This window comes from Prunus dulcis, chromosome 6 (assembly GCF_902201215.1).
Source record: "Prunus dulcis chromosome 6, ALMONDv2, whole genome shotgun sequence".
NCBI classification, from domain to species: domain Eukaryota; kingdom Viridiplantae; phylum Streptophyta; class Magnoliopsida; order Rosales; family Rosaceae; genus Prunus; species Prunus dulcis.
In genome coordinates this window covers 26,095,273-26,111,190 of record NC_047655.1, presented here as the reverse complement: position 1 = coordinate 26,111,190, position 15,918 = coordinate 26,095,273, and the positions used below count along the sequence as shown (strand labels likewise).

Here is a 15,918-nt window from a genome sequence, read left to right as displayed (position 1 = left end):
GCCAAAAGCTGATTTACTTGATTCTTTACTCATCTGATACTAATGAGTCCATAATCAAGTCAAGATTATGATCTGTTGGTCTAATTTGTCCTTCATTGAAGAAAATAGTGGTTGGGCATTGGCAATTTTTTAATTTTTTATATTTTATTTTTTTGCGAAAAAAGAACTCATTGATAACAATTAAGAGGATACAGTAATGTCATCTTTTACAATTGATTCCAACTAGAGGGGAACCTCTTCAATCCAAGTTACCATAGTATTACAATTAAACGCATGCCTTGCTAGAGAATGAGCTACTTGATTGCACCCTCTTGGACTAAAAGAGATAGTAACATCTTCAAAGTGTTGCAGACTCCTCTTAATATCATCAATAAGATGCCCATCTGATGCCCACGACTCTTCCTCATCCTTCTTTATATCATTTACCACTCCTTGTGAATTAGACTCAATTAGAAAAGAAGAAAAGCTAGCATCTCGAGCAAATTTCATCCCGAAGTGAAGCGCCATGATCTCTGCATGTTTAGGTGAGGTGGCAACGGCAAGAGGAAAGGTCATAGCCGCCATCACTTCCCCTTTGTCATTTCTAACAACAGCACCAATTCCACCAACACCTATTTCAGGAATAAAAGCAGCATAAACATTCAGTTTATATTTACCAACAGGAGGAGGAGACCATTTGGTTGGTTTCTCTATAATTAATTTAGGTTCCCCCTTCACAAGACTTCCATATTCATTAGCCAAGTAATGAGCTCTGTTGAAAATCACTTCTTGTGCACAAGAACGACCTTCAACAACAACTTTATTTCTGTTTTGCCATAAATTCCAGCAGATATATAAAAACAAGCGCATTTCATACTTCGAAAGATACGTAGTGACAACTTCAAACAAATCCCCATAGTTGGAAAAGTGTAGCCTTGTAAAAACCTCCTTGAACAACACTTTTTTCCTAACTTTTTGGGCATTAGGACAACTCCACAAAGCATGAATTACACTCTCAAAATTCACATTACAAAATGGGTCAGGAGTCATCTGAAATTATTTTTCTTTTCAGCAGATTAGATATACAAGGAAGATAATTTTTAATAGCTCTCCAATTAAAATATAAGACTTTTTGTGGTACCTCTTGAGACCAAACTTTTATCCAAAAAGAACTTCGTATTCTTGGTTCCGAAGAGGACCCAACATCCACACTGCACTCCTTTTTCTTTGACATCTCCAGCCTATATCCACTGCAATTGTTTAATTAAGGGGTCATGTTGGTTTTTTGTGCACCATATTTTGGTCTGACTAAGTAAAGCTGCACCATATTGGTTGGGCCTTCATCAGTTCTGTGGGATCAAATTTGAAAGGCCACAGTAGTTGGCCTAAATGAAGGGAAGAAGCCCAAGAAATAAATTATCTGAAATTTTCACAATATAGTCCACAGGAAGGCCTAGAATTCTAGACCCAAAAAAAAAAAAAAAAGGCTTAGAATTAGAGCATTAATGAAAGGTACAAGTTCGGTGTTACTGCAAAGGATCCATTAGTATAATGATTTTGAGTATTTTATTTCTTTAAATAAAGTCATGAATTCGAGTTCTAATATTTGTGTAATGTATGTGAGTTTAGTACACTATCGCTTATCTCAATAAGAAAAGTCCCGAAAAAATCTACTTGTCACCGTCTAATCAGGATGCATAAAAAAACCCTCTCTCTCTCAACTTTTAGTTCTGTAAAGTTTAGCAGACCAAACAATTAGCCACTTGGTGTCTCTCATGATACCAATTGTTAACTGACTTCTGGTCTCTCTCATATCGTGCCGTCAACGGCCAAACCTAAACTGTAGTCATCCAAATTTGAAAGCTTTCTATCATGTTTTAGCTTTAAGGTTGCACGGAAAAGGGGATTCGAACTTAGAACTTCTTTCCATATTAAGAAGAAAAGTACCATTAAATTATGAGCTTGTTAATTATGTTGATAGGCTAAATAGCTCGTACTGTAATCTTCAACCTTGGCATATACTCTGGAGCCAAACCCAATTGTTAATTTATATATTTTTTTGGTCAGAAAAACCCAGTTGTTAATCAATTGCAGAGATTAAGGAAATACATCTGTCTCTACCCTCAAGATTAATTGACAAGTTAAATATCCTCCCCTATGAATTAATATTGGGAACATAACTAGAGGAATATTAGTACGGCTGGAACAAGGAAATGCAGGTGCCTCATCATGGCTCATGCCATCTTAAAAATTATGACTTTGCTTCTGTCTACATTATCCAGCTAGATAATTAAGCTTCCTGTTGCAGTCTGCAGAACCTTCTTGTCAGATCTATTTAGAGTCAAACGAATATATAAAGAGCTTTCCACATCTCATTTTGCTTAGCAAGTATGTTACCGTTGCCATGCAGTCACTTTATAAATCTGGTTGACTTCGTCTCCAAAGATTAATATATGTTCTATATGTTCTAAGAAACCCTATTTTTCCTGATGATGAGCAAACACGTACAAGAAAGCGATAAACTTTTTTCCGTAATTCTTAGACAATTATATAAATAACTAATCAAAAAAATATTAAGTTAGATTAGTAGATTAAAGTAGCCCTCTTACGCAAGTTTTTTTCTTTTTTCCACTGAGTAAATTGTCAACTGAGCACATTCATCTTGATGATGAGTTGTCTTGTCCATGAAAACAATGTTGTATTAATTCCATTAATTTTTTTTTATCTCATTTTCTCAAAAATAATTATATCCCTCCTAAAAATTGCATCCCAACTCAACTTGTTAATGGGATCTGTCTTGATCAGCATCTGAAATGAAAGATTCTGCAAACCCAGCCAACCCATAAAGATGAAAGATGAGCACTTTGTAGAAAAAAAAACCCTTTTATGCATCTGTCATGCTGCTGCGGAATGTAGAAAAATATTGATTAATCTAGCCCATTCATTTTATTAATTCATATATTCCACCAATATCTGACGTTGATTTGCAATGAAGCCATGCCGTGATAATATATTTATATAAAGAACAGAGCATGCTCAACCATGCCACTTTCTTCTGCCAGTAATAAAAAATGTACTAAAAAGATTAGATCTTTATGCGTAATCTTGGCAGTAAAACACTTTTTAATAGAGAATATCATGATTAAGAAAAAGGGTTAACTCAGATGAGCTGGAATTTAATACGGTAAGCAGTCTAGCTTATAGAACACTTAAGGCTGAGTCACATAGTCTGGTTGGCTCTTATTAATTTATCCTGCATAAAATTAGTGACGGAAATACCAATCAACCTCAACCTCACTTTGCCCTAATAATCTGAATGTGTAGCAAGCAACAGTGGAGATGGCAATACCAGTGGATCACTAGGAAAAAAGGGTTTTCACCAAAAAAGCAAAAGACAAAGGGGCAAAGTGTAAACAGAATATGAAGGGTAAAAGCTATTGCCTTTGTGATCAATTTCAACAGGACTTTAAACAGTCTAAGGAGCAGCATGCAATGCAAGGTGCAAAAGTCACAGTTCCCCAACAATGACTTTTTTGCTTCATCTTTCATTCAAACTTGGATCCTTGAGCTGCTGCTTGACCTTTTTGGGTTTTGCCCTCCCTTGAGAGTTCAAACTTTCAACTTGATTGAATTGCACAAATTTTTGTTCCCATTTGCCTCCTTGCTAAGGCCAACAGCTGCCTTATTCCAAGCCAAAAATGGACCTCAAACTTGGTGTAACCCAGAAACCAAACCCTTAGAAGATGGTATCCATTCCATTCTACTTTGAGATTCTCAATCTCATCATACATAAACTAAGATTTTATTATTTTGGGATTCTCACACCAATTATATATAAATTACCCAAAATTACTAAAAAAACTAACCATTTTTCTAAATTCCTCCTACCCCCACCCTTAAAAATTTAAAATAGAAATAAAAAAGAGCATCGACATTAACAACTAGATCACCAAATAAAGAGAATGGAAATCATCATGTATATAACTGGTTACCTCGTGGGAACAACACCAAAATTTGGCACTTTTTTCTTCTAAAATAAAGAAAACCAAAAGGAAAAAAAAAAGAAATTACAAGAGTACTAGTACTTCTTCTACCAGAAACAGTAGGAGTTATTGCATTTGCGGGTATGGTGGTAATTGTTCAGGAGACGGCAGAGTCTTCTTCTCCGGTAGGCAAGTCCATATCTGAGTCTAAAGCAGACCAACTTCCTAAGCTTCCGAGCTGAACGCAGCCTCAGCCATATGACCTTCTTGGCTTTGCAAAAAGACCCTTTGATCCTCTCTGTCAGGCTCTTCTTCCTGCTGAACTGATAGCTTCTAAGAAAAAGCTGCCTCTTCTCCATCATCGTGTAGTTGTTGCTGCTCAGCTCCATGTAGCTGTTGTAATAGCACCCACTGCCGCTGCTGCTGCTGCTATTCAATGAGTTACTTCTACTGATTGATGGGTTTGGGCCCACATGGTGAATGCTCTGTCCCCACAGGCCGGCCATTGAAGAACTTAGCCAGAGGGAGAAACAGAGAAAACAGAGAGACAGAGACAGAAACAGAGAGAGAGAGAGGACTTAGTTGTCTTTTCTTTTGGGTGTGTGAGAGGAGTTATGAGATGGAGGTTGAAGAGGAGGGTGGGGTGTTTAAAGAGAAATATAAAGGGATGGTTGGTTTGAGAGTCTGGAAGTGTATAAATTCTACGAACCTGTGTTGGTTAAGTCATAAGTTGGGCAAGCAAGCAGTGGGCCGCCACAGGAGCTGGCTTAGCCAGGACTGCTTGGCTTGCTTGCTGCCTCATTGCTTTTTCTTCTCTTCTAAATTAGCATCCCTCTCTCTGTCTCTCTCCAATCCTATATAGTAATTTTTTTACTTTAACACGTGGTTAGTCGGATAAGCTCATGGTCTTTTTAGATGGACGGTCACGTGCCTTTTGTGTTTTGGCTTTCCCCTTTTCTTCTTGGACTTTCTTTCTTTCCTTCACTCTTGCTATTGCATGAGAGAAATGGGATGGTTAGGTTCTATGATGCTATGATGCCATCATCCTTCAACTTTTTTGTTTTTACCAACTTGATCATCTTTTCAGGTTATTCTAATCAGCACTCCGTATATGAGAAAAAACTTTTCTGTCACTGGTTCTATATAACATTGTGTCTATCTCTCTCATCACGTTGCAACTACACACAATTATGAGAGAAATAAATACATTGTTATATACAACCGATTACACTTAATTATATATATTTTTTAGGAAAACAACCCTATAATAGCCTAACAAGTGGATTCTACATAGCTAGGTTTCACTTCATTAGGAGTGTTTATGTAGATGATAGGACTAGTTTATGCAATTTGAGCATTAATCCCCAACTAAGTTGAGTTCTAACTTCAATACTTTAAAAAATGCCATTATAAAACTAGCTTTGAGTTGTTTGAAGAAGCAGCAACAGAGTAAGACAGATAAGCCAAGGCTGCTGGGTGACTTGCGTGAGATGAGAAAATTGTCCAACGATTACTATAAAAGGTCAACACCAAATAGAGAGAATAGATTAACTCCCCAATAGTTAATAAAAAGTTAGTCAATACCAATTATACAAGAGATCAATGCATGTAAGTCTTAACCAACCCATACATTTTGCATGTTCTACCTTTACAAGTTTACTATTTATGAATTATAAGTAGGTCATGCAATTTATACAGTCGCTCTTTCAACTCCCGTGCTCATGACAACATCTCAAGTTTCAAACCAGATGCACCAAGAGTCATGGGAGGACTTAGCGTCTAAGGCTCTTTAAGAAATTTCTGCTCCACCTCAGCAAACTAAACAAAATTCTAAGCTAATTCAGCAAACACAAAAACTAATAGTCAATCATATCCAGAAGACTATCGCTTTCGTTCGTGACGAAAAACCTGATAGTCATGGTTGCCAGACTAGCATTTTAGCACTGTCAGTCTGCATCATCCTTGCCTAATCAAATATAAGAATCAGAACCTCAATCAATCATTTCAATAACAAAGGATAGTCAAACCTACAGCATCACATAATAGAAGTACATCAAAACATCTTTGATTGCACTGCCATGCAACAGGTAAAATCATTATTGGTAACTACAGTAAAAACTGCTCTCTCATCTCCTTGATTGTTTGGCAAGAAAAAAGAAAAGGAACAACAAGACGAACCATGTACCAAGGCCCAACTCAGAAAAAAAATTTCGATATCAAGTCTATGAAATCCAATAAGCAACAGAACTCTTCATTGGGCAACCAAAAAAGGAGGAAAAAAAAAAAAAAAATTAATTTCATGTTTCCTATTGTGATCTAGCAAGTATGACAATTAGATTTTCTGTATCTACAATGCACACTGAACTAACAAGCCACTGAAAACAATTTCAGTGGGAAGCCTGATGTTTGTGATGACAGAGCATCAAACTGAAGAGAGGTAGATGGAGTATACCAACACCAATATCACCACACAATTAAGCAAATGAAGCTTCACCGAAACCCCATAACCCTTTTAATACTTCTTTCCTGGTATGAACATTCTTCATAACTGCCTACCACAGTCTGTTCTTGTCACCTAGTACCACCTTCATTTGCTGAAGGAACCTTTGCGGGGTAGCTGGTCAAGTCCAAGTCAATAAGTGACATGTCATATGGCACTGATGAAGCATTTGAGGTATCAACAAGCAGGGAAGACTTCATTGCATCTGAATTTGCAGAATCAGAGACTGGGCCAGAGTTATTGGGAGTGCTTGAACTAGAGGATGAGAGACTGGAAAGCTGTATGTCATCTATCTTGTTCCCAAACATGTGCTTGTTCCTTCTGACAGCATCCATTTCTGGGCCAGTCGGCACAAAGGTGCGTGACCGATACTTCCTCTTTCCCTCATCACCCTCACTATGGTTGTAGAGTACATAATCATGATAGGTAGGGGCAAACTGCACAGTTATATATATATACTCATCAGAAAGGTTGAGCCAAGTTAAAAGAGAAAGATAACCATCTATGCTAGGCCATGGCAGAAATAACAATTTGAAAGGCTCACCTGGTGGACTGTATCATGGTAAAAGTCATTCAATTTTAAGGCGTGTGCAAGGCTTCCAGTCAGACCTCGAGGCTCGCCAATATTTGCACCAGCATACTCCTTGTAGGGAAATGCATATAGATGACCAACAGCAGCAATTAGCATCTCAACACATATTATGAAATTTTGATATTGAGCAGCATCCTCTGCATTCTTTATTAATCCAGATTTGGCAGCAAGGAAAACCAACACACCCTAAAAGGTAGACAATAAGAGTCAGAAACGTACTGAATAAGTTTGCAATATGGGCCTCCCTATCAACAGGGAAAAAAAACATTCTACATCTTTTGCTCTTAATGCATAAGCATGCGATCCCACAACTAAGTGCAATTTGCTAACACACAAGACACCAAACAAAGTTTGCATCTTTAAAAATTTTGCCACTAATAAAGTGAGACATGTTTACCTGCCAATAAGTGAGGAAAACAACAGATTTGATTATAATAAACTTTGGAACTGGATTGAATGGCTGAAGCAGATCTCTGCAAGCCACATAAAACAATGCCAAAGCATAAAGAGCCATCGTGTATGAGATTGTATAGATAATAGTGAGATACAGGTACGACTGATTTGGACTGAAATTTCCATCTGCATATTTCCCTTTTGCATAAAGTATGAGTGTAACGGCAACTAATACGGGCTTCAGTATAACAAACTGCAAACAGCCTTGCTTGCACCTACGTATAAAGCGCCTGCATTAACAGTTTTAAGTATATGAGTTCATCAAAGAATCCTCTCATAAATACAACATTATGACATATTGTTATATAAGAAACCTCCATATTTTCCAGAGATCTCCTTAGATATGCAGTGCTCTGCCTATTATGTAGAGATTTTGATTTTATATATGTAAATAAAAACAAGGCTATTTACAAGTAATACATGAAAGACCAAGAGCATTGCTAACATTTGAAAATAGTACACAGATATTTTAACTAGAGGGAAAAAAAAATCCCACATAATAATAGAATTCTGTGATTTTTCTTGCACCAGAAATTCCTGGCTTGCAGATATTGGCAAATTAAGCATAGATTGTGAACTCACCCATCAAGAGGTATGGGAGGGAGGCAACATGTCATCAGAACCCACGAAGGCTTTAGAATCCTACCACTTAAACTTAGGACAACGGATCCTGGGCCACCAACCCATGCCAAGCACAGCGACAGAAAATTATAAATGACCCACGCTTCATAACTGAAACAGAAAGAAAATAGCAATAGCATGAGGATAAAAGATACAGCTTGTAATAAACAGGTTAGAGAGAGAGAAGTAGCAAATGGGAGGGGGAAATTTGCCCTTGGGTTCACAAAACCCTCTCCACAAGAGGTCACCCTCATAGCCAGACGTTAAGGGCAAAATGGTGAAATACTCCTCACCTTATTTTCTCCCCGTTTTACATTCTTATTTAAACAAGGGAAACAAGGGCAGAGAAGGAACATAATATTTAGTAATTACATGTACAGTGGGAGCTTCATACAAATGAAAGAAATACTTACACTTCCCTGATGGAATTAAAGTAGATTGAGCTCCCAGGTAAAACAAGGGATAAGAAAGACATCAATGCATATATCTGTCAAGGAAAATAAAGTTCACATTGGTTACGTAAGTAAAAAATCAACAAAAACAAGCATTTCCAAGGTGTGACCTCTAAAATGTCTCAAAACCAAGACAATAAAGGAAACCAAAAAAAAAAAAAAAAAAAAAACACAGAAAACTGCCGTTCTCCTCAATTTTTGGTGGGGAAGTGGTGGAACCAACAGGAACTACAAGGTCCTGGAGCACTCTATTGCAATACACCCTCGTCTTGTTCATTTATCCCTTCAATTATGCTGGAAATTTTCTTAGAAGGTTCATGCATAAACAATCTATACATAGCATATGCAAGCAGCAATCCTCAAGAGAAAACAACACAAGGAAATTGAAAACAGCACCAGAAGATAATCATCACTCCATGATTAACATTGACAAGCCAACAACTCAGTAAATGACAAAGCAGAAATTCATTCAGTTAACTTCACACAAAAGTCGAATGAAATAATGTAACCGCAGCTCTAAAAAGCTATGCAACGAAACTGATAAGAAAATTTGGGTATGATAAAATCCAAATGATAAACATTTCAAGGTGGGGTTTTCTTCGAATTAAATACTCACTGGGACCATAAATATAATGCGGACAATGTATCTCTGATAAGTAGGTTCTGTGTAATTCATGAGGTGCCTGTAGATGTGCGAAATGGCCAAAGCTATGGCTCCAACAGTGCAGAAAAAAGCGACAATGCTCAGGTAGATTGGGACCGATGCCGCCATTTTGAAAACCTCTAATCAAACCAAGCCCCTTTGAGCTAGTCAATGATCAAAACCTGAGCAGAAGTGTTTATCAATATCTCTACGCAATATTTCGCTTGTTAGAAGATGAAGAATTCCATCAAAGTGAGGGAAGGGTGGGGAATTCGTAAACCCTAACCCTCACACTCTATTTGAATTGCTTGAAATGCCTGCAACCGTTGAAAATAAATTCATCAAAAAAGAAAAAAAAAAGTGGAATCGAGAATGGGTGAACATCTCCGTTTAATTGGCTGCCGAAAAAAAAAAAGGGTTTTGACTGAATTTAATTGGGAAGACAAATTGAAGGCGAAAGCTGGAAGGCAACTTTACCTTTGAAGCGTTAGAAGAACTAAAAATTAGGTAGTCAAGGCGTGAAGGTCAATTTGAAGATCTGCGAATGAGATGTGAAACCGTCGCCTGCGATAAGATCAAAGGAAGAAGAAGAAGGAGGAGGAGGAGGAAGAAGCAAAGGCCTCAGGAAATGCTTTACTGGCTGGAACCCTTCCAGTCCCGCTGTACAACTAATCAACAAAATACACCATGAAAATTATGAAAATAGCTCCAACCTTTTTTAAAAATTTTTTATTTTAACGTTACCTAATAATGCCCCTTATTTAATTAATTAAATATATATTAATTTTCCCTTAAACATAAATAGTGTGAGTCAGTCCAGAATTGGTTGGCAATCGAACTCCAACTGACCCCAGATATAGAATTATAAAATTCTAGAATTGCAGTATCCTCCTATGTATTCCTCAAATATTTTATGCAATCTTGTGAGGTCTATTCTTATTTTAATTATTAAAATCATTTATTTTTGAAGTATTCAATTATAGGGTTATTCGTTAAAAAAAATACATATAGAGCATATCTGGAAATGCTTTTAAAAGGATTAAAAGTGCTTCATAAAGCTTCTAAATAGTGTTAGAGAGAAAAACTTAAAAATGCTTGTGGATCAAAAATGTTGACGTTTCTCTAATAAAGCGATTCTAAAAATACGTTTATAAATAGAAGTGCTTCTTATAGAAGTATTCTCAAACTAACCCTTAAATAAATTGAAAACTATTAAAACATATTGAGTTGTCAAATAATTTTAAATTTATAGACAATACTTAAAAGATAAAGGGTTCAGATAATTGTAATACAATATACTAGGCCCTTGAAAGGTTGGATTCTAAGGGGAAAAAAAAAAAGAATAATAATAATAATAATAGTAACTACCGGCACCGGGTAGAAGAAAGCCCGGCGTTTTCGGGTCAAGTCGCAATATGAATTTGGACCCGAGAAGAAATATCCGGGGCTCTGCAAAATATTAACCGAGGTGGAGGTTTGGGAGGCCATACATTCGCAAAGGTTGTAGTGTGGCCTTATCTCCCTCTCACTCTCACTCTCACTCCTCTCTATCGCTCTATATTAAACCTACAGAGGCCGCCCCCTTCATCACTCTCATTTCTCCAGACCTAAATTATCTTTGAGCCTCTCTGCCTCTCTCATTATCCTCTATCTTCTTCTTCTTTTTCTCTTGGGACTTTCAACGAGCACGTTGGGGTCAAAGAGATAAGAGAAGAAACAAGGGCGAGTTAGAGCGAACAGAGCAAAGCCGCTTCTGCTATAGTTGCAGAAATGACTTCTATTATAGGCGTTTCTTCTGTCTATCCCCAGACTCCATGTAGTGAGCTTTACAGAAGAGCAGCAGCTTCAACGACAACAACAACAGCTACAACTAGCAGCCCTTCTCTTTCTCTTGCGTTTCCAGAGAGGCCTCACTTTAACAGTGTTTTGAGAGCCAAGAGTGGCCTGGTCAGGCAGTCTAGTCTTGTTGCTTCAGCTATTGCAACGCCCAATTCGGTGCTCAGTGAAGAGGCGTTCAAAGGGCTCGGTGGCTTCTCTAAAGACTCTCTGGACTCAGACTCGGAATATGACTCTGAAACTGAGCCAGCTTCTGCTGCCAGTGATGACGATGAGCTCGCTCTTTCCAAGTTGGGTTTGCCCCAGCGCCTCGTCGACAGCCTTGAGAAACGTGGCATTTCAAGCCTTTTCCCTATTCAGGTACTTTGTTCCTCTCTCTGGTTTTGCTTTTCTTATCTTTTTATTTTAAAAGTTATGTTTTTTTTTTTCTGTAATGATGAACTTACTCTAATTTAGTTTTTGTCACAACCCTTCTGAGCATCATCCTTTAGATTGTGTGTTTGTATGGCAGTATGTAAGCTTTCTGCAGATCAAAACATTTTGTAGCCATTTTGGTGCCCCTCATAACATTATCCATTATCTACCTGCATTTTCTTGGTTCATACTCCCATGTTGCGTTGTTTGTCTTATTGGCGCGTAAATATTTTAATCTCATCACACAGTGACCTTTTCTTGTCAAATTTAACATTTTTATACTTATGTATCCAAATATGTTTATATAGGTATGTGTATAATGATTTTCTACTTACTTTTTTCTTTAAAATTTTTAGAGGGCTGTGCTAGTACCTGCATTGGAAGGTCGAGATATCATTGCTCGTGCAAAGACTGGGACTGGAAAGACATTAGCCTTCGGAATTCCAATATTGAAGCGCCTCACAGAGGATGATGAACAGAGAAGTTCTCATAGGTAACATTTATTTTTCACACATTAGAACTAAAGACTATTCTGTTTTGAAAATCTTTTGATGAATTTCTCTATTTTCTCCTTTTATAGGCGGACTGGTTATCTTCCTAGAGTTCTGGTCCTTGCACCTACTCGGGAGTTAGCGAAACAAGTGGAAAAGGAGATTAAAGAATCTGCACCTTATCTAAACACTGTTTGTGTGTATGGGGGGGTTTCGTACATAACACAACAAAGTGCTCTCTCGCGTGGAGTTGATGTGGTGGTTGGAACTCCTGGTCGAATTATTGACCTGATAAATGGTAACAGCCTCAAACTGGGCGAAGTTCAATATTTGGTACTCGACGAAGCTGATTCAATGCTTGCTGTTGGATTTGAGGAGGATGTGGAAGTAATTTTACAAAAGCTTCCAACTCAGAGGCAAAGCATGCTGTTTTCTGCAACTATGCCTGCTTGGGTGAAAAAACTAGCACGGAAATACTTGGACAACCCATTGACGATTGATTTGGTAAATGTTAATTCTTTAGGTTTCTTTCTTTTCTTTGTTTATAATCTTGTGCGACTACAATATGGCATGGAGTTACGCTTACAAATATGTTTACTGGATATTAAAGCCAATGGAAGTTGTAGTTGTTTAAACTTTAAAGTAATGTCAAAGTCCTAATTCTGCATTTCTTATGTTTATATTGTAAAGTGGAAAGTAAATCTTAAAACTTTTCCTTTTCTACTGTCTTGTTTTCCAAAGGTTGGTGACCAAGAGGAGAAGCTTGCAGAAGGGATCAAACTTTATGCTTTATCAACCACTGGATCTTCTAAACGGACCATTCTTAGTGACCTTATAACGGTAAGAGTTGGAACTCTTTATTTTTCTCTTGTTTTGGTTCATTTTGAACAAGATAGTGAAATATTGTAACTTCTGATGTGTTAAAAATCTCAGCCAGCCAAGTCCACTATTTGAAAAGGAGAGATGTTTCATATGCATGCCTTTCTGATAGAACTTAATCATTGTCATGATATCTCATAACTGACATCATATGAAAAAAAAAGAAAAATAACTTTCTTGCCTCATGGTATCTAATTTTCTCATAACTGCGGATGGTGATGTTGATTATATCTATTTGAAATGACAGATGTTTCATATGCATGGCTTTCTGATAGAACTTAACTATTGCCATGATATCTCATAACTGTCATAAGATGGATCTGCATAGTTGTACATTATTTCAAAATGGGAACATTTATCGCATAGTACTGAAGAATGTCATATCTTCAGGTTTATGCAAAGGGTGGGAAGACCATTGTTTTTACACAAACAAAACGAGATGCTGATGAAGTCTCAATGTCATTAACAACTAGCATAGCTTCTGAGGCATTGCATGGAGATATATCGCAGCATCAAAGAGAGAGAACATTAAATGGTTTTCGGCAAGGGAAATTCACTGTGCTTGTTGCCACTGATGTTGCATCCCGTGGACTTGATATTCCCAATGTTGATTTGGTAAGCTCCAGGAATTACCTATGATTCCTAATCAAATTTTATTTACACTTCTTTTGGTCCTAGTACACGTTTATATGAAACTATTACCACTCTGTATGTCTTTACCAGAGTTCAGTTGCCAACACCTTGATAAGCCTGTGGCCTCAATAATTTTTTTTCCTTTTCTTTTTCCAGGTGATCCACTATGAACTTCCCAATGATTCAGAGACATTTGTGCATCGTTCTGGGCGTACTGGACGCGCAGGGAAACTAGGTACTGCCGTTCTGATGTTTACTAACAACCAGAGGAGAACAGTTAGAACTCTTGAGCGTGATGTGGGGTGCAAGTTTGAGTTTGTTAGTCCACCAACTATTGAAGAAGTTTTGGAGTCTTCTGCTCAGCACGTGGTTGCTACTCTAAGTGGAGTTCATCCTGAATCTGTACAATTTTTCACACCAACTGCACAGAAATTGATTGATGAACAGGGAACAAATGCCCTTGCTGCTGCACTAGCACAGTTGAGTGGATTTTCACGACCTCCATCATCCCGGTCCCTTATCACTCACGAGCAGGTAATTATTGAAGTCAATTTACTTTTAATTTTCTGTTTAGGTTGTTTATTTTCTTGGTGGAATGAGATTTAGGGTTTAGGGGGGTGTGGTTTTGGAGCCTTCCTCTGGTATTTTGTTATATTATTTGAACTGGAAAATTATATGCAGGGATGGACGACATTGCAAATTATTAGAGATCCAGCTTTTGCCAGAGGGTTCCTGTCTGCTAGATCTGTCACTGGGTTTCTTTCAGATGTTTATTCTGCAGCAGCTGATGAAGTTGGAAAAATACATATAATTGCAGACGAAAGGGTTTGTATTTACAACATCTCATGCTTATTTTGATCCAGTGCTTTAATTCATTTCACTTGAAACAAATTTTGATGGTGACAATATCAGGTTCAAGGAGCAGTTTTTGATCTTCCAGAAGAGATTGCAAAAGAGTTACTAAACAGACAAATACCTCCTGGAAACACTATTTCCAAGATAACCAAGGTCTACTTTTGCTTTTGGTCACTTTCTCATAATAGCAGCTTTTGCATGAAAAAACTACTAACAGAGATGTTTATGTGCATGTATTATTCTGTGTTGTCAGTTGCCAGCTCTGCAAGATGATGGGCCAGTGAATGACTACTATGGCAGATTTTCAGGCAGAGATCGGAATAGTCGACGGGGAGGTTCTAGGGATCGTCAAGGATCATCAGGTTTTAGAAGTTCCAGGGGTTGGGGTTCTAGTGATGGTGCCGATGATTCATTTAGGAGTGGTGGTAGAGGTGGTGGTAGAGGTGGTGGTAGAGGTGGTGGTCGAAGTTATGGAAATAGCAACAGCCAATCTCGGACTTCAAGAAGCACAGATGATGATTGGCTTATTGGAGGTAGACCATCAAGCAGGTCATCATCCCGAGACAGGTAGATTATCAACACATTTCAAGTTTCTCATTCTTTCTTGAGTTAACATTGAAAGAAGAATAACCGTTATGCTAGCAAATTAAAAACATCTAATAGTGCAGTGATCTTTTAGTCTTAAGTAGAAGAATGTGCTCACTTGGTAAAATATATACAGAGTCTGAATTTGTTATGAACTTATGAGCCAGCAACGATAGTTCTTAGTGGACATTGTTGATGAGTTTGGGAATTATTTTTCTTTGTTTTTAACATCTCTCCTCTTTCAAATTTTCCCTCCCTACTCATATGCTAATAATCAATTGCCTTCTCTGAAATGAGACTTGGGTCTAAATCGGAGTTATGTATTAGTCAGGGCTCAACTAACTGAGATGGAAAGAGATTGCATTCCTGGCATAATGAGCTTCTAATTTACCAGAATACCTTACTGTTTGATATTGAAATCAATAAGGTTTTCTCAACTTATGGTCCCATATGGTAGTGGCTGTTTCTTGATTGATATTCAAATTTGCACAAAACTGAAATTATATCTGCATTTGCAGTTCCAGAAGCTTTGGAGGTTCCTGTTTCAATTGTGGGAGGTCTGGCCACAGGGCATCAGAATGCCCTACCAAGCAAGGATATTAGATGTGCATCCATAAACATCAGTTTTGCAGAACCATTGGTGGGTTACGTGCATCCTTAAACATTAGTTTTCCAGCACCATGGTGGGTTAGAGGCTGCTGCTGCCGCCACTATTTTGTGTTTGTGGGGCGTCCGTGGTCATTGAGATTGGGAGATGCTGCTACTCCAGCGTGTTTACAAGAATCAAATTGAACGATACTTCTAAAAGAGCTATAGGACTTAATTTTGAACTGCTCTCTCCTTCTCACGTGTGTATTTTGTTTGACATTATAATCAGTGAATGTAGGTGTGTTTTTAAATTTACGTAGGTGTTAAACATTTCTTGAAGAGAAAGTTATGTCCCATGTCCTAAAGTTTGAATTGTTTTGAAGAGCAATATTTCCTCTGTTTCTCCCCAGTCAT

The 15,918-nt window shown here is 37.6% G+C and overlaps 4 protein-coding genes across 4 annotated transcripts; 1 reads left to right on the top strand and 3 right to left on the bottom strand.

The window, feature by feature from the left end:
* Positions 1-222: 222 nt before the first annotated feature.
* LOC117630568 lies at positions 223-1,029 on the bottom strand. Its single transcript, XM_034363272.1, has one exon. It carries the CDS (start codon positions 1,027-1,029, stop codon positions 223-225), a length of 807 nt encoding a protein of 268 aa, XP_034219163.1.
* Positions 1,030-3,909: 2,880 nt separating this feature from the next.
* On the bottom strand, positions 3,910-4,588 carry LOC117631673. Its single transcript, XM_034364950.1, has one exon. It carries the CDS (start codon positions 4,466-4,468, stop codon positions 4,070-4,072), a length of 399 nt encoding a protein of 132 aa, XP_034220841.1. The 5' UTR covers positions 4,469-4,588; the 3' UTR covers positions 3,910-4,069.
* A 1,423-nt stretch (positions 4,589-6,011) lies between these two features.
* Positions 6,012-9,938, bottom strand: LOC117632314 (transmembrane protein 184A). The gene is made up of 7 exons (XM_034365755.1): positions 9,701-9,938; positions 9,197-9,540; positions 8,542-8,615; positions 8,090-8,239; positions 7,452-7,737; positions 7,007-7,240; positions 6,012-6,899 (listed from the first exon to the last, which is right to left on the bottom strand). Exons 2-7 carry the CDS (start codon positions 9,350-9,352, stop codon positions 6,534-6,536), a joined length of 1,266 nt encoding a protein of 421 aa, XP_034221646.1. The 5' UTR covers positions 9,353-9,540; positions 9,701-9,938; the 3' UTR covers positions 6,012-6,533.
* A 702-nt stretch (positions 9,939-10,640) lies between these two features.
* On the top strand, positions 10,641-15,913 carry LOC117632726 (DEAD-box ATP-dependent RNA helicase 3, chloroplastic). The gene is made up of 10 exons (XM_034366284.1): positions 10,641-11,419; positions 11,830-11,966; positions 12,054-12,468; positions 12,706-12,804; positions 13,234-13,458; positions 13,633-14,010; positions 14,158-14,301; positions 14,389-14,484; positions 14,585-14,898; positions 15,435-15,913. The coding sequence occupies exons 1-10, from the start codon at positions 10,994-10,996 to the stop codon at positions 15,517-15,519; spliced, it is 2,319 nt and encodes a 772-aa protein (XP_034222175.1). The 5' UTR covers positions 10,641-10,993; the 3' UTR covers positions 15,520-15,913.
* The last annotated feature ends 5 nt before the right edge of the window (positions 15,914-15,918 follow it).